General features: G+C 44.3%; 2 protein-coding genes across 4 annotated transcripts in view; one reads left to right on the top strand and one right to left on the bottom strand.

Annotated features, from left to right (window-relative positions):
• Window positions 1-16339, bottom strand: part of KATNA1 (katanin catalytic subunit A1) — a 24294-nt gene extending 7955 nt beyond the window's left edge. The window contains exons 1-5 of one of the 3 annotated variants that reach the window (XM_048488909.1): window positions 16200-16339; window positions 7150-7323; window positions 6099-6256; window positions 5433-5616; window positions 3327-3448 (exon numbers count right to left, since the gene is read on the bottom strand). In XM_048488909.1, the coding sequence (XP_048344866.1) occupies window positions 3327-3448; window positions 5433-5616; window positions 6099-6256; window positions 7150-7323; window positions 16200-16202 (641 nt within the window). In that variant the 5' untranslated portion in view covers window positions 16203-16339. Of the gene's footprint in view, window positions 1-3326; window positions 3449-5432; window positions 5617-6098; window positions 6257-7149; window positions 7324-12888; window positions 13333-13586; window positions 13878-16199 lie in introns of those variants that run through there. The other 2 variants (XM_048488919.1, XM_048488928.1) reach the window with 2 other exon arrangements.
• NUP43 (nucleoporin 43) overlaps window positions 16323-21488 on the top strand; it is a 17840-nt gene continuing 12674 nt past the window's right edge. Inside the window, exon 1 of the mRNA XM_048488991.1 lies at window positions 16323-16569. Within this exon, the coding sequence (XP_048344948.1) occupies window positions 16450-16569 (120 nt within the window). The 5' untranslated portion in view covers window positions 16323-16449. The remainder of the gene's footprint in view (window positions 16570-21488) is intronic.

Below are 21488 nucleotides of genomic sequence, written 5' to 3'. Positions count from 1 at the left end.
CAAAATTATGCTGAGCGGTAGACCAGACCTCCTGGACTGATCCCTGAGGACCCTTTTCGGGTCGCCACCCTGGTTCTCTCCGCAGAGGACCTACTGAAGGTCTCTGGTGGAGGAGTAAAAGACGGAGCCACCATTTAAGAGGGCTCATTTTTTGGTGGGAAGGTCTACCTTGCCACAGAAAAATCCCCTCAAGGACACACAAAAATCACACACACTCCAAGAAGACCTTACAAGACTAAAGACCAACAAAGAACACAAACTCACAACCTGGAACAACAAAAAACCTAATCTGGCTATGGAGCCAGAGAAAAGCACTGCTCTCCCTGCTGAGGCAGGAAAAATACTGGATTACAAGATGGACACTTGGCCTTCTACAGGAAGTAGCAAGTTTAAGTTTCTGCCTCCCTGTGAACGGGTTGGGAAATCACCCATCCTAGATGTCCTCCGAGCCTCCAGGAGAACAGAGGCTCTGCCTGCCAGATGCCAAGTGTTCCATGCACAGACTTGCTGAGCAAGACAAGCCCTAGTAGTGATGGTGCATGTGCGTACGCATGTGTGTGAGAGTGGAGAGAGAACAGCCACAACAGCCTAGGCCTGTATTTTTTAGACTCACCCATTCTGCACTGGATCCAACCCAAGCCCCTGCCTGTAGAGCTAGAATGGGCTTGCTCTGGCTTCCAGAAGTGCAGGAGGCAGCCAGTGTAGCCTAAGCCTACTGCCTCCCTGGTACGTACTGTTCCTGGGTGGGTCTAAGCTGAACTCCAGTCGTTCACTCCTTCAGCCCAACTGACATCATTAATTTGGTGTATAAAATGAAGATGAAAGAAACATGTACACCACCCTGATAAAAGTGATAGAAAAGTCAACCATTCCTGTGTATTGGTCAAGCAAACCAGTCAACCTATCCAACATTTGCCCCAGTACTGCCCAGGCATAAGTAGATGAAATGTCATGGCAGCTTCCACTGAGTGGAAATTCAAATTTCCCCAAGTTCTCAGTCTTTCTTGCAAACTCCTGTTTCTTCAGCTAAGAAAGCAAGAGCCATTTCAAACATTACCTTTTTAAGTACATGACTAAAATGTGGTCTGATATTTTTACACATTTGTAAGTTGAACAATGGACACTTGCTCCTCAGGACAGTGCGACTAGCTGCATTTCCTACTGGCATACATACAATGGTAAACACGGGTTTGCCTCAGCTAAATGGCCATGAAATACACCCTATTCAGCACTCTATATATTTATAAATATTAAAAATGAAAAATAAATATAAACTTGTTCCATATAAATTGATGTGAGATTTTTGCAGTTTATGACAGGGAAGGGCTGAGTAGCATGAATAAGTTTACAAGTCAAAACATTTGAGAAGCAGTGATCTAATAGTTCCATTGAGTTGATATACCAAGTTGCATTTGTTTTTATTTGTAAAATTTCAGTCACATTACATTTTTAAATGATATCTGACTATAACAATATATTAATGATCAGTTTATATTCAAACACTTAAATTTAAAGTCAAGATCTATCAGACAGATTAAGGTCAAAGTCTACTTTTCTACCTGTAGGAACAAAGGACTACACAGAGAAGTCATTGAAATCCACAAGTATATGGACAATTTCAACAAAAGAGAAGAAACGATGAAAATGAACAAAATTTGGCTACCAGTACTTTAAAACTCTAGAATCAATACAATGGTTAGTGAACACTACCCAGACACAGGATGTCTCTCTGCAGGAAACAATTAAATGGATTAAAATGCCAGGCAACTGCTAAGCAGATGCTCTCACTAATTAATTATGCAACTTCAGTGTTACATACATGCTAAAATGGGTGGATTCCACTTAACACATGCAAATTACATTTGCAAACTGCACCCTTAACACTTTTAACAAGCAACGGTTCTTTCTCCCACCCTGGACATTCCACAGGTATATATACTCTACTTGCTTTACTACCATCAGATCCTCTGAAGATGCCAGCCACAGATGAAGAGGAAACATCAAGAGAAAATGCTACTGGAACATGACCATACAAACCCGGAAAACCCACAACACCCTAGTATCTCATGCTTCACTGAGGCACACAAAAGGCAGGAAAGACACTCTGCTAGATAGCTCATGGGTTAGCAGTCACTTTAACTTCTAAAACTGCATCCTCCCTACGGCAACTAAGACTGAGTTTATTAGATGACAGATTTGTATAAAATTAGCAGTTGGTTGTATATGGGAAATAAGAACCACTTTCAGGTAATCAGACAGGAAAGTTTTTGTAAACTGGAATCACATTCTTTTTTGTTTTCATTTCAAGACAGTGAAATGTGAAATAAAGCATGAACAACATACAGCGGTATCTTCAAACAGGGTTTTTTTGCTGCATGGTTTGCTCCTCTAACTCTACCTGATGCTGTTTCAAACCCTAAATGCCTTATTCTATTCATCACACCTCTACCCCCCTCCCATGCTTCAGGCAAACTGGCTAACCTTCTGTCCTTGGTCTAGTTCAGGGGTAGGGAACCTGCGGCTCTCCAGATGTTCAGGAACTACAATTCCCATCAGCCTCTGTCAGCATGGCCAATTGGCCATGCTGGTAGGGGCTGATGGGAATTGTAGTTCCTGAACATCTGGAGAGCCGCAGGTTCCCTACCCCTGGTCTAGTTCCTCAAACATTTGTTTGGCACTGTAAGTTATAATCCTTTATACAGTGGTTTTTTTTCCTATTTAATCCTTGACAATAAATCAGGGAAACCAGATGGCTTTGTGACTGAAACCAGGGTGAGCTAATTAGGACTGCATAAATCCAGTTTCTGCTGCAAACCAGAAGGACAAGTTTTGCTGAACTCAACCAGAAGAGATAGCTATGAGTTGTTCAAAATGGAGTGAATTTGCTTACACAGTAGCTCACTATCAAAGTGATATTCTTTGCCAGGATGTTTACAAACGAGTATGCGGACAGGCAGGCAAGCTAAGAAGAGGATTCTTGCCAGATGCTATTAAGCACTTCTTCACAAACCTGGTTTATGTTCTCCCAAACAATGGTCCCCATCGGAGAGAACAGCAAGGTACAAAATAATTAATTGGATAAATAAAAATGATGCAAGGCTTGTCGGTTTCTAATAGACAAGCTGACCCACTGTACTGACTCTTTTATACTGCACTAGATCTTGTAAAGCGATTGGAGAAAAAACTCCAAAGAGATGTACAATTCATCATCAGAATTAATGAACTGTATGTATAAAAGTGTGAGGAATTTTCCCCTTAAAGGCCTCACAAGCTTAAACACGTACAACTCTAATTTTTGTTTAAAATGAGAACATGCTCACACTTACCATCGGATGTTGGGATTCTGAGAAATAATATCTCTTTCCAAAGCCTCTACTAAGTCTTTATCATACCCAGTACTATCAAATTTCTTTGGCTCAGGTTCTGAAATGTCAGATGAAGACTTACTCTGCATTACAAACAAAATGGGCATATCAGACACACACATTTATTTGAATATTACTTGTATGTAATATGAACAGTCCCTGGTTTAACACCTGAACATTATTGTAAAGTTATGTAAACATGGACACTGTTTACATAGCTTATGAGTACTGCAAAAAAAATGAGGATTCCAAGTTTACTAATGACATATATTGCACATAACTACTTAAACGTATGCTCCTGGTACAGAAAGGAAGCACCCTAAATATTCCTTATGCAAAGAACAACAGCAAAGAAGCACAAATATTGGCTAACAGGTCTGTGCTAATCAAAGACATGCAATGAATAATAAAACTGTTTGCAATCACTCCAAGTTACAGAAATATCATTAGAAGAGCAACAGGTCACTGGCATTTCTGCTGTCAAATAGAGACCCTGGCTCCATTGCAGACTGCACGTACGATTTAAAAAAGGAGGGAAGAACACAGGCCTATTAAAAAGTTCTTGGCTGATGTATTCCCATCAAAACAACACAAATTCTACTATAAAATGTGCAGGAGGGGAACACGCATAACACTCGAAGCATCTTCACAGTAGGGGTAAAAATGTGACAGATGATGATACACCTTAACTGGGTTACACCACAAGTGTTGGTTTGAGAGTGTGTGATGCAGTAAAAAGTTTTTTGAAATCCTCCTTTCTACAATGAACTTTCTATTACAGTCCAATAAGCTATCCCACAAAACCAGTTATTTGGTTAAAATTCTACACATACCCTTTTTAGCTCTGCAGGCACAGTTGGTTCTTTTAATAAAATGGTTATATAGGACCAAACTCTGAGGAACCTTAATTATTATTATTGGAGCATATATAGAAGCATTCATATTGGAAACATACATATAAAACAAGGTCAGAACCTAAGATGCCCCATTATTTTGCAATCAACAAGTATTATTTCTCTAGCTCACAAAGCAAGCAAAAAAACCCCCCAATCCTCCCAAAACACCTGCATTCCTCAAGGAGAGAACAAATGAATCTGCCATTCCAGCAAAACCCTAGTACATAACACTTTTCTTGTCATACAAATATGTTACTGCACTCAAGAAACTGGAATCCATTGCATATGTCTTGTAATACACAGATCCATTCTCTACCTTTGCTAGTTCTGTACCCTAAAACAACCAGTTATTACATGTCACAACATTTAGCCATTAGCATTTCCCAATCTTAGCTGCAAGTCCTTAGATACCAGCACATAAGAACTAATGTTTATCACTGAACTTTCTTCCATCCTTTCTCCTGTTCTTTCATTTAAGATTGTTGGAAACCAATTAGTTAATACTAAATTCTTATCAATATCTTTCCTACTCCAGTTTTCAGGATAGAAGTGAATTTTTTAGGAACAAAACTGACAGGCCTATGCAAGATAAAAGGATTTCCCCTAGCTGAAAGAGAAAGCAGTGGGGAAGGGAAACCAGGAATTTTCTCACAGAATTATAAGTTTTCCACAAAATAGAAGTTATCTGTATGTAAATCCCTCAGAATTTGTAGAGAAAAACACTTGAAGGTTAAATAAAATGTAAATATCCTACAGACTTCAAGACTGGCTGAATACTTTGTAACTCTGGTTTACACTTTAGGAAGTTTTTCTAAAACAACTTCCATGGAGCACTTGGACTTCAGACTCCTATTTAAAATCCAAATCCAGTCTACAAAGTTTCCTGAATAGGCCATATAGCTTGGATTTGGAAGATTGAACTTGAATCCAGCCGAATTATAAATTCACTCAGGCTATTTGTATTTGTAAAAGGAAAAATATTACCTATCTTATCAAATGATATATAAGGTAAACTTACGTAACACTTTGTAATATAATTTTTTTTAAAGTCTCAGTTATAAATTGCTGGTACTTACAAATGCCACAACCTCTAGGCTATCTGGAAAATAACTTATGTATCCTGTTCTCAGTTTAACTCTCACAGCTAAACTATCATCCTTACAACACTTACTTTGTCCTCTTTTCCTTTATTTTGAGGATCCTTCTTTTCTCGGCCACGAATTATTTTGCCTTTATCATTTGTGTTTCGGGAGGAGGGACGATGTGGGGCTCTGGCTACTGCACCTGCTCGGTTATTATGACTTCTACAGTCATTGCACTGAGCAGACTGGCGTTTCCGCAGTCCTGGTGAGGATCTGATTAGTTAGAAAAAGTGAAAGAAAACTTAAGATATTTGACGTGAATATGTTTATTGTGAAACCTAAAAGCAGAAATTTCTTGCATGATAAAGTGCACAACCATTTCCTTCAAATCCTCAAACAGCTACATATTTGTGGGAGAATTCCTATGCATTCTAGGGCCCCCAAAATATAGATTTTCTTCCTTTCTACAGAGGTCATGTGACTCTATAAAGCTTTATATATAAACATATTTCCAATAGAAAAACCTGCCAATTATTTATAGTACAGGCATCTAAACTGTGATTCAAAGACACACTATCAGGTTGAAGTTCTATCAGAGTTGCCATGCAGTGTTAATAAGCAATAGGGCACGTTGTTTTACAGGTTTGGAACTGGATTAATATGTGGGGCTCACAAATAAAGTATTTAGCCAAATTATACTTTTAACATATTGTTTGTGTACCCCTAATATACTTTACCATCTCATTATTTCTTACCTACGTTCAGCAGGTACAGGCAATGACCAGACTTCTCCATCATGAGCTGGTAATTCTTGCTGTGCAGCTTTCAAAGGGGTGCTGTCTAATTTAAAGCTTTCTAGAGTTTTCATGATATCTTTCACATGCTTGGCTTCTACACTTATTTCCTGTCTAACCTGATTGAAAACATGGAATACGAATAAACACTGTCAATGATAGAAACTTGTTAATTTAAAAGGCAAATCTCTTTATCCAACGACATAATATAAATACACACACATCTTGCTTTTAATCTTTAGGAGGCAGTTGAAGATGATTGTATTTAATATCATATCTGGTTAAGTTTACTAGTAGTGCTGAACTGCGATTTTAAATTTTACATGGTTTTGAAATGTATTTTATTTTATGTATTTTGCCTATCTCATAAGCAGCCTTGAACTCTGGAAATAAGAAAGCTGCTAATAAATGCTTTAAATAAATAAAAGAACTTTTCTGGGGCTGCATTACATATGCCAATATACAGGTTTTTCTCTCTTGTGAAAAACATACATTATTTAAAGCATAAACATATAACAAACAGAACTTACAAGCAAACTTTTTATAACTGGATATCATCTTAGAAAATTAAACCTAATATCTGCAAAGCTGAAATTTCTATAATAATTAGCTTGAAGATCTTCAATATATTGTCTAAGACTCAACTGGTTGTTGTGAGCTTTCCGGGCTGTGTGGCCATGGTCTCATAGATCTTGTTCCTAACGTTTCACCTGCATCTGCGGCTGGCATCTTCAGAGGTGTATCACAGAGAGAAGTGTGTTACAATGCAGTGTGTAACACACTTCTCTCTGGACACAGTGTATAACACTGTGATACACCTCTGAAGATGCCAGCCACAGGTGCAGGTGAAACGTTAGGAGAAAGATCTACCAGACCACGGCCACACAGCCTGGAAAGCCCACCATAATCAGCTTGAAGGTCCGTTTACATTAATTGCTCCCTACCAAAACAATTTTCTGTTAATAAATAGAGCTATAGATGAAATGAATTCAGTGAGAATAGCGTAGAATACCTGTTGCCATTTCTGCTGGAGATATGCATCCTTGACAGAGGAGAGATATTTGTTTATTTGGTCAAGTACTCCCTGGTAGTAAACGATCGCAGAATCATAATTTCCTAGCAAGGCATATTCCCGGGCCAGTTTGACATTCTCGCTTATCATGACAAGACTCATGCTCAACATAAGCTGAAAAAAAAAACAGAGACAATATGCTGCAATTGTAAGATACAAAAATTACACAACAAAACAAACATTGTATGTACAGTGTGGCACTTCCAGTTAAAAAACATGTTTTTACAGAAATTACTGATCCAGTCTTATACAGGGGTTCTCATATGTTGAGTAAGAACCCAAAAGTGAATTGTGATTTTCTTCCAGGTGGTGAAGAAGAGAAAAAGGATGAATTAGGAGGAGTTGGCTCTAGTGCCATCTCCTTATGGTGACAAGAGAAAGAGAGGGAACAACTGCCATGTTCCTTTCTCTGCCTTCTGGCCATGCTCGTTTCCTTGTTTTAGCGATAATAAAATCAAAGAATGATTATTATATACTAATGTGTTATACTGATTTGTAACATACTAAAAACAGCTGTCAGCAACTTTCAAAGTGTTGTTCCCTAATGCCAACTTGTTTCCCTGCTGCTCTACTTCTCAAAACTTTGCACATTACTTCCTTATCCTTTTTCAAGATCCCTTCTCTTTGTCCTTTTTCACAAAGTTCATGCTCCCCACTTTTCTATCACCTTTTCATTCTTTTCCTCCCTTTTTTACCCCTCTTTCTCTTTCAGCCTCTGTTTAGACCCCTACAACACACCACTTTGACACTTGGCTTCCAGGGATGCTAAAGGTAATGGGAGGATGGAGAAGGACTGGCAAATATGGGGGCAGGGAGCAGACAGCCAAGTTTTAGCTTCATCCTACAAAGCCCGTTTTCACACATGCTGAATTAACTTCCAATCTGCTTTCAATGCATTTTAATGATTGTCCGCAAGTAGATTTTGCCATTTCATACAGTAAAATCTAGCTGCAAAGTGCATTGAAAGTGGATTGGAAGTTAATTCAGCATGTGTGAAGCCACAATTTAAAGGTTAAGGGACACCTGAGCTGACAGAATTGCTTTGTTATAATTCATTGTGTTTTTTTGTTCAAAACTACTTTGCCAGAGCAACACAACCATCAGGAGAATAAGGAGATAGTACCACAGAACATGTGAAAATATATGAAAGAGCAGCTGACAAAGAAAGAATAAAACAGCATACAACACAGGCTTTGCCAAGAAAACCTTTTCTGACTGCCACATCCAAAGCACCTTCATTCATTCAAACCAGATAAAATTCACTGTACATAGCTTTCCCTATCAGCACCGAGTTGCAAGAGGTAACTTAGGCTACTGTAACCAGCCTGACCTGTGGTGGCATGAAGGGGGAGAGAATGGTCTTTTTGTCTGGAATGCTGCCCTGTCTGACCTGGCAGAACAGTGCCCTGAACAGAACAGTTTGTTTGAATTCAGAAACTCCATATTGGGACTGTGTCTGATCTTTTGGACAAGACTGCCTAAATGACACTCTCCCTCAACCTCATGCCTTGCACATACTCAGGAAACATTTGACTATGAACAACAGCACCTCTGGACAGACCAGTTCTCTTTTGTCTTTATCTCTTAACCTACTCAAGGGTCTTCCTTTGACTCAACCTCCTGGTGACCATCTTATGTAGTAACCCCCATTAAGGGTTGTTACCTGTTTATTGTCCAACACAGGCAACACCCATAAGGATAATGGGTCAGCCATCAGGTCAATAGTCTAACACTCAAGACCACTGCCTCACCTGGAACAGGAGGAAAAATCCTTTGTTCAAGGATTTCCTTTGTCCCAAGACATGTTTTTCCCTATAAAGATGCGCCTCAGACTCCAGTTAGGTGTTCAATATTGTCTCATACTACCTTGCTTTTGATAATATTGTTCCATCAGAGGTGATCATACAGAGCCTAATACTGGTCATTAGGAGTCTGTCTCCTGGATATTCACTGGTAAATATAATCTTTGATGTTCCATTCCTTCTCTCTATATATGTCTTTCACAACTAAATTACATCCTAGGAAACCTTATATGTGTGTGTTTTTTGCACCCCAGTAACTGAGTGTGTGGGAATTTATTTTATTCCATTTTCTTATTTTTTCAATAAAATCCTTTTTAAAAGAAATTTATTTTCTCTGCTGGTTTCTTATGATGACCTGAAACTCATTGGGGTTTATGTTCAAGCTGGGCTGGATAGTTTCCCATAGGCTCTAATACGCTTGCCGTCCTGAGTTTTTAATGATACGTCTGAATAGGAAGTTTTAGGTATTAGTAGAATGTTTTTAAATGTGTCTGTATGCCACCCTTAGCCTGACTTTGGTCGGGGAGAACGAGAAATAAATTTAATGAAATGAAATGACTTTGAGCATAGGCATCTGAACCTACATCTACTTTGTAACCTGCCATTGCATGCTTAATTATCTTGCTAAACTTGTAATTTTAAACTGGCTTAGTCATCTAATTACCAACAGGTGTATCAGGTTTGAGAACCACACTTACCTCAACAAAATTTTCATGTGAAAGCCTGTTAATTTCAGAACTATGTTTTTATATAAGACGTACTTTATAATAATCTGATTATTATCCTTACAGAAGTTTATATCTACTCGCAATTTTGGCAGAGGTGCAGCTTTCAACAAATTTTGAGGTCTATAAAATGCATTTCTGAATATTAACTAACTGTATCATACCACTGTGGGTTTTATTAAAAGCAATTGTTTAAAATATTATGAAGAGATGTTGCTTCCACCAGAACAAATGCATAGAGCCATCTGAGTTTTTTTTGTAGACAGAAGAATTTCCATGGATGAAGTGCAAATTTCTAACCTTCTCCCATCCACCAAAGCCCTACCCCCCCCCCCCATGCTGCTCTTAAGAGATGGAAGATACCTCAGGAACAATATTTTGGAGGGAGGGGGACTGCCACTGCTGAGAGAAAGGAGAGGCAATATAGTCATGCTTCACATGTAATAATTCTTCCACTCTTGGAAAAGCTCCAGTGGATCCCAATCAACCCATTTATTTACTATATTTCTATACTGCTTCTCCTTGCTGCTCAAAATGGTCTACAGTAAAACAAACAAAAGCTGACTAGAACATATTAAAACTAAGACAAGAAAAGTTCACTCTAACAATATAGCCTTATACGCCAGTGGTGGGATCCAAAAATTTTAGTAACAGGTTCTCATGGTGGTGGGATTCAAACTATGGGGCTGGGTGGGGCACAACGGGGACGTGGCCGGGCATTCCTGGGCGGGGCTGTGGATGCAGCTGCTGCGCTGGTCCTTGGGCGGGAAACAAATGCCATTTGTTTCTTCAACCAGTACTCACAGCCTCTGGTCATGTGGATTCTAAGTTCAGTCTTTCAAGAAGCAATGACTTTGTGGCATCTGGTAATAACAATTTCTTCTTCATAACTTGTGACATGCAAACAAAAGGCTAAGAATTTTCATTGTTTTACTAGTTTTACTTTGAATAATGGAATGTTTATCTATACTTTTATTCCACAGTCCATTTATTTTATTTTTACTTTAACATCATTACAAACTGTTACAACAAAGGTGTGGGGAAAAAAAACCACAGTTACAAAACAGCTATATGGATAATACAGCTGTGCAGCTGTTGACTGTTCTTATCAAAGTAATGAGATTGAGCAAAATGCAAATATTTACATTATAAATCATTTTAATTTCCTAAAATTTCATATTGATCATAGACAATTGTTCCAATGATAAACATACACTTGCTTTTTGAAAGCATAATAAATATTCAGTTTTACTATCAAAAGATTATTTAATTCCAATTCCCTGTGCTCCTTAATCCCTATGTAAAGCCTCTGGGTCAAGTCATTTGTACTTCTGGAATTGGATATCATCAATATGCAGATACAAATTCTTATCCAAATCTTCTGGTGAAGCAATAGAGATCCTAAATTGCTTTCTGGCTGCAGTGGTTAAATGGCTAAGAGGAAACAAACTGAAACTAAACCCTGAAAAATAAGGCTGATTAGGATGGCAGAGATCTTGAAGAATATTATCCTCCCCATTTCTGTTGGGGTTCAGGGGATCCTCACTGATTCAGTTAAGCTTAAGGAGATTATACTAGACCCAACAATATTGCTGAAGAAGCAAGTCAATGTAGCCGCAAAAAATGCTTTCTAACTCAACCTAGCTCATAAAATGGCCCCATACAGCTGATTAGACCACTGGGATTCATGTCACAGGAACAGCACCACCAAACTACAGTACCATACATTGGTCTCCCCTCAAAATCAATTCAGGAACACTGTAGAATGATGCAGCTCAGTTATTAATGGGGGCTAGATCAGTGGTTCTCAACCTGGGGGTCGGGACCCCTTTGGGGGTCGAACGACCCTTTCAGAGGGGTCGCCTAAGACTCTCTGCATCAGTGTTCTCCATCTGTAAAATGGATAAATGTTAGGGTTGGGGGTCACCACAACATGAGGAACTGTATTAAAGGGTCACGGCATTAGGAAGGTTGAGAACCACTGGGCTAGATGGAGCACTCATATTTCTCCCATTCTACAGTCTCTCTACTGGCAGGCAATCAGCTACCAGCCTGGATTCAAAGTATCAGCTGTCACCTAAAAAAGTCCCTCATACCCTTGGATCCTCAGATCTGCGAGACCATCTCTGCGCCCCCCTTCACGCTTCACCATGACAGCCTTGCTTATCCAAGCAGGGCCTTCTGCAAGCACTAATCTGCAAACGAGCAAAATCAACTGCCTGACCTCCGGCCTGCCCAAGAGAGGTCAGGAACACTCCTGGTCTCCTGACTTTCCTCAAACTATCCAAAACTAAATTATTCAAGAGCACTTTTCCCTGCAGGTAGCAGGGCACCACTGCACTATATGCTTCCCAAAGGTACTTGGATGAATAATTAGGAACGGTGGTCTTTGCTAATGTGTGCAGCTTGCTGTAAGTAGGATCCAACTGTATAATTTTTTATCATTTCATGTGTCATATTAATAATTATGCTTTATTTCAGGGTTTTTTAAAAAAGATTCCTAGTTGGTTCTACGACACTAACTCTGTCCTATTGTTTACCGAATGTCCCATCCTGCGAACTTTATGGATTCAAATATTTATAATACATCTCCAAAAACCTGGGCAAACACAGAAGCCTTTCACAATGCATGAACAAGTACTGTACTTCACCTGTAAAGGCACAACAGCGTATCACATTACACGGCCCCTACAGAAGAACCTTCAACTCTCACACCCAGGGGCGAGACTTATTCCCAGTAGGCGACCTAGCAAGCTCTGGCCACCTCCACCACATGAAAGCGAGCACAGCTGGGGGCACCTAGGCACTCGGTTTCCAACGGGCCATGGGATGCCTGGCTGCACAAAAACTGAGATAAAAGAGGTCAGGAGATGGGGGTGGGGGGAGAACGAATGCCAGGAGCAACAACGCTCTTGGTCACAAAAGCTTCCTCCCTCTCCTCCTCTTAAAACAGAGCCAGATTCGTTCCTTCCGTTTCGCCAGCTCCACAACCGGGACCCTCCAGCCACCGGCTTCACCGCAAAGGGAAGCCAGCAGAAGCAGCAGGAGGATCGGTCACAACCTTTTATTCATTCAAACCCCAGGCCTCTTTCCCTAGGCCGCAGGGATGCTCGGCCGCACGGACCCCGAATAGGCAAAAACGCTCAACGCACCTGGCGCCATTAGGAGCTTCCTGAGACCATTCCCAACGACGCCCCGCGGCCCAGCAAAGCCTCTCGCCCGTCCTGCCCCGCCGGCTCCTCTCGCGCCTTCCCGCCGACATCGTCACCGGGGCCCGGAACAATCACGCCACCGCCTCGAGAGAGACGCGGCTCGGCACAGGCCGGGCCAGGCCAGAGCAGCTGCGGAGCTCCCCGCGGCCGACCTGCGTTTGCGGCCTCCCAGCCCGGACTCCTTCCGAGGCAGCTCCGACACAGGCAGCTGCTCCGCAGACAGGCCGCGACCGGCCCCTCGGCGGACCTCCTGCCGCCGCACCTCCCTCCTCCGGCAGCGACGGGCTCTGCCGTTGCCTGCGCCGCTGTGGTCGCGGGGGTGGCCGCCGCCGCCGCCGCCACCCTGGGCCGGATCCCCGCTCTCGCGCAAAGAAGCAAACCCCCCTCCGCCTCCCGGGGGTCGAAGAGGTCTTCTCAACGCGCCCCGCCCCCCGTGGCGGTTGGCTCCCGCCCAGCACGCGACGCGGCCGGTTGGCGAGTAACGGTCCTGACGGACGGGCTGGGGTCCTCGCGCCCGTGCGAAGCACATCGGATGAATGGCCCGAGCGCGCCTGGCCCCTCCTTCCGCCGCCTCCTGCTGGCCCGGCCCGGCCCGGCGCTCGCGCCCTCCCTCCCCCTCCTCACGCGCACACACTTACTGCGGAGGTTGTGGATGAGCTCGGCGTGACTGGCGCCTCCGGACTTCCAGGCCATCGCTAGGCAGACTCTGCGGAGCAGGTAGAGAGCCGCCTTCAGCGCCGCGACTGCGCACAGCAGCTTCCCCAGGAAGGACACCACCTCCAGCGCCGACACAGGCGCCGCCTCCTCCCCCCCACCTCCCGCACCAGCAGCTGCTGCTGCCGCCGCGCGCCCGCTGGAGGGAGGGGCTGCGGCTCGGCCACCCCCCAGCGCGCTCGACATTCTGAACGGCCGCCGCCGGGCAACCGAGGCCAGGGTGCGCAGGCGCAGTCCACGGAATAAAGGGGACAGCGCTGAGGCGGCGAAGAGGGGGGGTCTCCTTGGTGATACAGGCGGGGGGAGTTGCCTGCTGAGGCGCCTTCAAGGATAACCACGTGACCGACACCAGCGTTATGGTGCTTCAAGCCGGGCGAGACGCTCAAAAGAAGAAAGGATCCTAATGGTCGTCATGCCTAAAACGCCTCGGGCAATTCTTTTAAACGCTGGAAAGCTTCAGGCCGAACAGATTATCTCACTGGCCAACGTTATTCTGAAAGTGTCTAAAAGAGTTCAGATACACAAAGTGTAAAATTCTTGCTTTTTGTCATTGTATGGGAAACATTCCTTCCCTCGAACTGTTCCATCTTTTGCCCCCAGCTAGTGTGCCAATGTTTGTGTGATGTGAAATGTCCCATAAGCACCTATTGCTGTCAGACAGTCAAAACTCTTCTCACCATAGTTGTAGAAGAAGAAGAGTTTGAATTAATACCGCACCTTTCTCTGCTGTAAGGAGACTCAAGGTGGCTTGCAAGCTCCTTATCTTTCCTCTTCCCACAATAGATGCCTTGTGAGGTAGGTGGGGCTGACAGAGTTCCGAAGAACTGTGACTAGTCCAAGGTCACCCAGCAGGAGTGTGGAACCACATCTGGTTCACCAGATAAGCCACAGCCACTCAAGTGGAGGAGTGGGGAATCAACCCCACCTTTTAGAGTCCCCCCCCAGCTTTATTTGCTATATAATTAAGGGAATGAGCATCCATGTCCAGTGGCATATCATCCGAAAATGGTGCCCGAGTCAAGTGTTGAAATTGCATCCCTCCACTGTGCCCTCCTCCCCAAACTGCACCTCCAGTGCCCTTGCTTACTTACAAGCTGGGCAAGCAGCAGGTGGGTTGGGTGAGCAAGCGGAACCTGGTGGGTGGACTGCAAGGGTGGAAGCGGTGCCTGAATGCGCTCCTCCAAGCATCTCCAAATACAACCACACACACACATTTTCACACATTAATGCTGCATTTTACTGTCAACAATGGGGATAGCTTATATTTGGTTCATATAGTCTTCAAAAGAGAGCTAACACTAGCAGGGAAGGTTTTCCCCGTGTCCCCTCTACAGCAATGCTGTACAACAAGTGAGTGGTGATATTAATAAGTCCTAGCAAAATAAAACAAAAATCCATTGTTACCAGTTTTCAATGTGACATGGTTTTGATTTATAGGGAGAAAAGGTACAGCTGTTCCCTTGCTTCCGATGGCATGAGACAGTTTATTTTATTATTGTGCTCCAGTGGGACTAAATGAAAGGTGTTTTTTTTAATCCCACTGAAAGGTCCTTGGCTCTCATTTTTTAAAGGTCCTTGCCTCCACCCCATCATTCTGAACCTCTACATAACTCTGCCTACCAAACTGTATGTCAATATACTGAGGTAAAACAAAACAAAAACATAGCATCTAATATTGCAGCTGTACCAGCTTATGCCTTGGGAATTAAAATTCACCAGTTGGGCAAAACAGAAAAGCAAGTGGGCTCACTTACTACCTATGTTAACAATTAACATTTATAGTTTTAGCATGTAATGCATTAGGAAGTTCACTTTTACGGGAATATTTCCTGTCCCAATTTATATATGACAAGATTCTTTTTAATCAAAATGTCACATAAGATATAGAACTAAATGCAAAGAAGTTTAAGAGACAGCCGTGCTAACCTCTGTGTTCTGTTGACCTTTCCTTCAAACCATCTGTGAATGTGAATACACAAAAATATGCAGTTGATAGTTTACCTGCTTACAATAATTAGTACTCTTTAGGGGTCCAAATCCTATGCAGGAGTAGGGCACACCAAGGATCATGAATCCTAACTCTCAAGGTTTAGTTTTTGCTAAAATAATGTCTGACTACAGTAGCAACATACCAAAATGAAAATGTACCTAGAATAATATTGAAAAATTCATTGTTGCGTTTTAGGTAAGCAGAGGCACCAGGAGATAACTGGATGTTAATTACTGACAGTAAGGTATGAGGAATACATTACTGGCATTGGAGACCGACAGACATTTGAATAACTCTGACTATTATAGTCCGACTTTGTCAGAGAATGAAAACGAGGCGTGGTTGGCCAGATTAGTGTTTGGATGGAAAATTACCAAGGAAGACTGGGGTTGTTATGCAGAAGGCGGCCACGGCAAAGTACTTCTGTTTATCTTCTGTCCTGAAAACCCCATGGTCCTGGGGTCACCATTAGTCCACTGCAACTTGAGAGCTCACAATTATTACTATTTAGTTCGAGCAACGTTAGAAATTGAGGGTTCGTTCCTACCATTTTTCCCCCACCGGCACTCGCCACCTACTCCTCCTGCTGGTCAAGGCGCTTTCCGCTGACGCAAAAAATTCGCGCGGGGCTGTATGAAACCGCGGCGCCATTCCTTGAGCGAAGGGGTAGTTTGACGCCTTGCCGTTGCCCATCCTCTGTGCTTCTTGCAAGCCAATCAAAGGGGCACGTTTGAAAGCCGGCGGAGGCGGGGTCGGAAAAGGCGGGCGCGTTTCTGTTCCTCGGCGCCTTCCTCAGCATGGAGGACGTGGTGGCCAAGTATGTGTCCCAGAAAGTCAGCAAGACTCGCTGGCGACCTCTCCCTGCTACCGCACTGCAACCTCCCGAGATCTTCGTTACCGGCTCGTGGGACAACGAGGTATTGTGTGAGCGCTTCGTTGCGCTCTCCTTCCCTGGGCTTTTAAAAAAGTTTTTTTAAGCCTTTTTTAGTTTCGCTGTCGCAGGTCGCTGTTGTCGTCTCTTTCTGAGAGGCGTTGAAGATGCTGTGCAGAGGGTTTGCTGCCTTCGGTGCTGAGCTGGCATGGTGGATGACTGCCTGCCTTGTGCTCACTTCCCTCATTCGGCCTCCGTGTTTCCTCTTTAGGTTGCTCTTGAATGGCTCGAATTTGGGGAAAGTGACGTGATGTTAATTTAGGTTATTTTGTTTTGGTTTTGAGTGTTTCCACACTTGAAAATGAGCGGGATAGAGAAATGGCTTTGTATGTATTTGGAAAAAATATATATCTGGGCTCACAAAGTAAACAAGATGAAACGGCATACAATTGTTTAAGAGTTAACAATCAGAAGCCCATACCGGGCATGCATGTTTAGCAGTGTAAAAAAATCATATAGCTGGTCTAAGGCAGACTAATTCCTTTACTGAAGGGTACCCAACCTGCAGCTCCTGGTCTCTTTCTGTGCTACCCTCAAACCTGCTTGCTTCTATCACCATCTAGAAATTTTCCCTCAGACCCGCAGTGTTCTTCCTTCCTTAAGAGGCGTCACCTGAGCCTATTCTCGTCCCTTTCTTGTCATTCCCCACCACTACTCCACAGTAGCCACGTTGTCTTTTTCTGGCCTGCATAGTTCTTTCTGTCAGACCCCTTTTGATTTTATTAACCACCATTTTGGCTATTCTGGGTGTTTTCTAGCCAGCAAAGCTCACCTATTCGTTCCACTCAAATTTTTCACTTTCCCTCTCCATGTACTATCATGTAGCAAGCTATATGCATGTAAGGAAGCTAACGCAGCTGTGTGAATGGGTCTGGCTTGGTTTTGCAAAAAAAAAAGGGGGGGGGAGTACAGGAAAAGGTCTGGTATTTTTGCAAAAAAGGGGTACAAAGTGTTTTGCATGCTGAACATTTAAGATTCTCCACTCATCAAGGTGGCTCCATGTGGCTTCCTACATTACTAGTGAGGTTCCTGCTGCAGGTAAAAGTATGCTTCCTCATCAAGACCTGGTTGTTCTGACTTTTTCCTTTACTTGCTTCTGCCTTTTCTTCCCCTACCGCTCCAACTAGAGGTCTTCTCATGTATCTGTGATTGCAAAAGCTGTTGTGGCGTTTCCCCTAGCTGCCCGGTGTCCTCAGGCGAGTGTGCCGTCCCTCCTTCCCTGACCTGGGGGTTGGATTCCCCAGACGGTGTTTTGTCCCCTTGGCCCAGAGGACCAAGAAAAAACCTCGCCCACAGGGCGCCTGCGTGAGTGTACCTCCTGGCCTCCCCACACAGCCAATGCCCGCCTCTTAGCAGGTCTCTCCGCCTTCCTTCCCCTGGCTGACTTGAGAGTTCGCACCCTCCCTCTCTCTCCCCCCCTTGTTGCTTCACAGGGAGAGGAGCTTCCCCGGGGTTTGGCTCTCCCCTGTTGCCTCACAGGTAGAGGTGTTTCCAGCCTGTGTGAAAGACTCCCACCCTGTTACTGTACAGGGTTGGGACCAGCCTAAACCGTGCTCTAGGTTCTGGTAGGGCAGGGGTGGGCAATTATTTTTTCCATGGGGCCGCATAAGAAACAGAAAATATTGTGGAGGGCCGGGCCAAAACGCAGGGGTGGTTTTGAAAGCCCACAGAAGCCAGCAGCCAAGGCAACCTGCTTCTGCGGGGCTTTCAAAGACACCGTGCGCCCCAGCAAGGCAGGGGCGCGAGGCGCTTTTGAAAGCCCCGCAGAAGCCGGCAGCCAAGGCAACCAGCTTCTGCAGGGCTTTCAAAGGCGCCTCACTCCCCAGCAAGGCAGGGGCGCAAGGTGGTTTTGAAAGCCCCGCAGAAGCCGGCAGCCAAGGCAACCGGCTTCTGCGGGGCTTTCAAAGGCGCCTCACTCCCCAGCAAGGCAGGGGCGCGAGGCGCTTTTGAAAGCCCCGCAGAAGCCGGCAGCCAAGGCAACCAGCTTCTGCGGGGCTTTCAAAGGCGCCTCACTCCCCAGCAAGCCAGGGGGGCGAGGTGGTTTTGAAAGCCCTGCAGAAGCCAGCAGCCAAGGCAACCGGCTTCTGCGGGGCTTTCAAAGACGCCTCACTCCCCAGCAGAGGTGTATCTATGCAAACTGGAGCCCGGGGACAAAACCTGAATTTGGCGCCCCCTCCCCCGGTATGGGCGGCCACCCTTCCCCACCACGCCCAAACAATGATTTTTTGCACCACTGCACAAAACACCCCCCACCCCCAGCAAAACATACATGGCTCTCTCCCTACCAACTCTTTCCTAATTTTGTCCTTACACCAACCCTGTGAGGTAGGTTAGCCTGAGAAACAGCTCCAAGCCAGTTCAAGGGAAAATTAACTTTTAAGCATGTAAATCTCTCACAAATCACCCCCATCAGAAGATTTACCAAACAAATGTCAGCAATATCTCTCACAGATCACCCCCCACCCCCAGCAAAACATACATGGCTCTCTCCCCATCAACTCTCTTTCCTAATTTTGTCCTTACACCAACCCTGTGAGGTAGGCTGGCCTGAGAAACAGCTCCAAGCCAGTGCAAGGGGAAATTAACTTTTAAGCATATAAATCTCTCACAAATCACCCCCATCTGAAGGTTTACCAAACAAATGCCAGCATCATCATCAGTTCTGTTGCTGCTGGGATCCAGCTCAGCTTCCCTTCTCCTGTGCCTATCGGAGCCAGTCTGCTGAGAAGGCTTGTGAGTAAGGGAGAATAAGGCACACTGGGTCAGAGGGAGGGGAGGCGGAGCGCCCCAGTCCTGCTCCTGGGAGCACAGTGGGATTTCTCCCCCGCCCCCTGGACACTCCAGGCCACCGTACAGCGTGGGCGGGGCTACAACAGGCACTGGCAACAGTCGCTGCCTCAGTGCTGGCCTTGCTAAGGCCTACTGAATCAGCTTGCGTGCAGGGACGTTTTGGCACCCCCCACGTGACCAAAATGGATGCGCCCGGGGACAGGAGGTACTCCTGTAGGAGGTACTACCTCCAGGAGGTAGGCAAAAACGCTTGTGCTCCCCAGCAAGGCAGGGGGGCCGGTCAGGGTCATCTGGCGGGCCGGATACGGCCCGCGGGCCATATAATGCCCAGGTCTATGGTAGGGGGTCTGGGCTCCAGGGTCCTCTTCCCTCCTTCCCACTTCCCACCATTGAGCTTTCCCTTGTCTGTTCACACCACCACCCACATTCCCTGCTGCTAACGCAGCTCCTGACTCTCTTTTTCCCACTTCCTTATATCCCTTCTGCCTTCTCATTTCTCTCCCTCATCCTAGCAGCTTCCCCAGCCCATCTCCCACATCTGCCTCAGCTGTGGGCGGGCGGGCCCTGCCTGGTCTAAGCTGCTTCTCCAGCCCATCTCCCACATCCGGCTCAGCTGTGGGCAGGTGGGTCCTGTTGGGCCTAAAACTCCTCTCTTCCCTGCCTTCCTCTTTGAACAAGGCCTTCCCATCTCCTGCGGTGCCAGCCCATGCGTGACCCAGTGGGGCAAGTCTGGGCGCTGGGGCCGAGCCCGGACAAGTGGCTCCTTGGATTAAGAGGGAAGGAGTACTGTTCCAATATCTTACTCCAGTGAAGTTCTCCTCCCCCAGGCTGCCATTTTATTTCTCATGATTGAGGCTTGGCCAGTAGGCAGTTATGTGTATGTGCACCCTACAAATAACTTGAAGCCACCCTACAAATAACTTGAAGCCATATTTGTTAAGAAATAAATCTTGTAGTATCCAATGTGCTTACGATAGCAACTTTGTCATCTGGTAGGTCAGAGCCATAATCCATTAAAAAAAATTCTTTCTCGCCTGTGTTTGTGGCTGAGAACTCCTGAGTGCTAGTGGACAGGGAGACAGGGGTCTCTTGCCATAGTGGAAATGTAAATCCCCAGCTGGTAGAAGCTAGAGTGGAATGGATTTGATGGGAAAGGGAACAGTTACGCCTCTAAACTATACTTCTCATATGTTTATTTTTCCAAGGATAATAGTTAAACTCTGCTACTGCTTCTGTACTAAAAATTCTGTATGAAAGTTCTGTTTCAAATAAATGAAAAATGGCAAATGAGCACTGTGTCTTTAATGACAAGTGGACTACTGAGTATTTTGTTTTAAACAAGGAAATATGTCCTTGTATTTCTTGAAACTGGTATGTCTTGAAACTGTCAGAGTATTAAAGGAGTACAACATTAGAAGGTATTTTGGATCTTGTCACAAGAACTACTAGATGAATCAAGGAGAGGTGTGAGTGAACAAGATACAGTTCTTTAAAAAATCAGTGTTTTTGCAGCAAAATAGGTTTAGAAAGCACGTTGAAGAGAATTTGTCTACTGTGAGGATCAGCTATCATGTTGCTGTATGTCTTTATCATGAAGTTCATGCCTTTCTCAAGGAGAACGGTAAAGGTGAAGAAGTACTTTCTGACCTGAAATGGATTTTATGAGTTGGCTTTTTTAACTGATGTCACAGAGTATCTGAACACACTGGCCAATTATGCGCAGCAAGGTTCATGTGACTTCAAAAAGAATTGGCCGGGGAATTTTTGTTTTGGGGCATGTTTGGCATTGTTAAAACACACACACACCATTTGCAGTGGGGCTGGCATTACCCATCAGCTGACTTTGTGCTTGTATCAGGGGGATGGGGGTTCACGAGTTCTCTATTGTGCATACATGTTTTAATCTCTAATATAATATTTAATTTTTATCTTTAATCTTATCAATAGATTGATATATCAGTCTACCAGTCTATCGATATATCAACATTAAAAAGGTGAACTATTAAAGAAAAGTCTTGAATACCTCATCTGTGCTCTTTGCCTGAACACTGATTGTCTTTTATGGTGGGAAGTGGGGAAGTAATGGTGGCATGCAAACTGCAGAAGGACAACGTG

The sequence above is a fragment of the Sphaerodactylus townsendi genome, linkage group LG01 (genome assembly GCF_021028975.2).
Source record: "Sphaerodactylus townsendi isolate TG3544 linkage group LG01, MPM_Stown_v2.3, whole genome shotgun sequence".
In the NCBI taxonomy this organism is placed as follows: Eukaryota; Metazoa; Chordata; class Lepidosauria; order Squamata; family Sphaerodactylidae; genus Sphaerodactylus; species Sphaerodactylus townsendi.
Note: the sequence above shows the minus strand (reverse complement) of the source record. Positions and strands in the feature narration are given on the sequence as shown.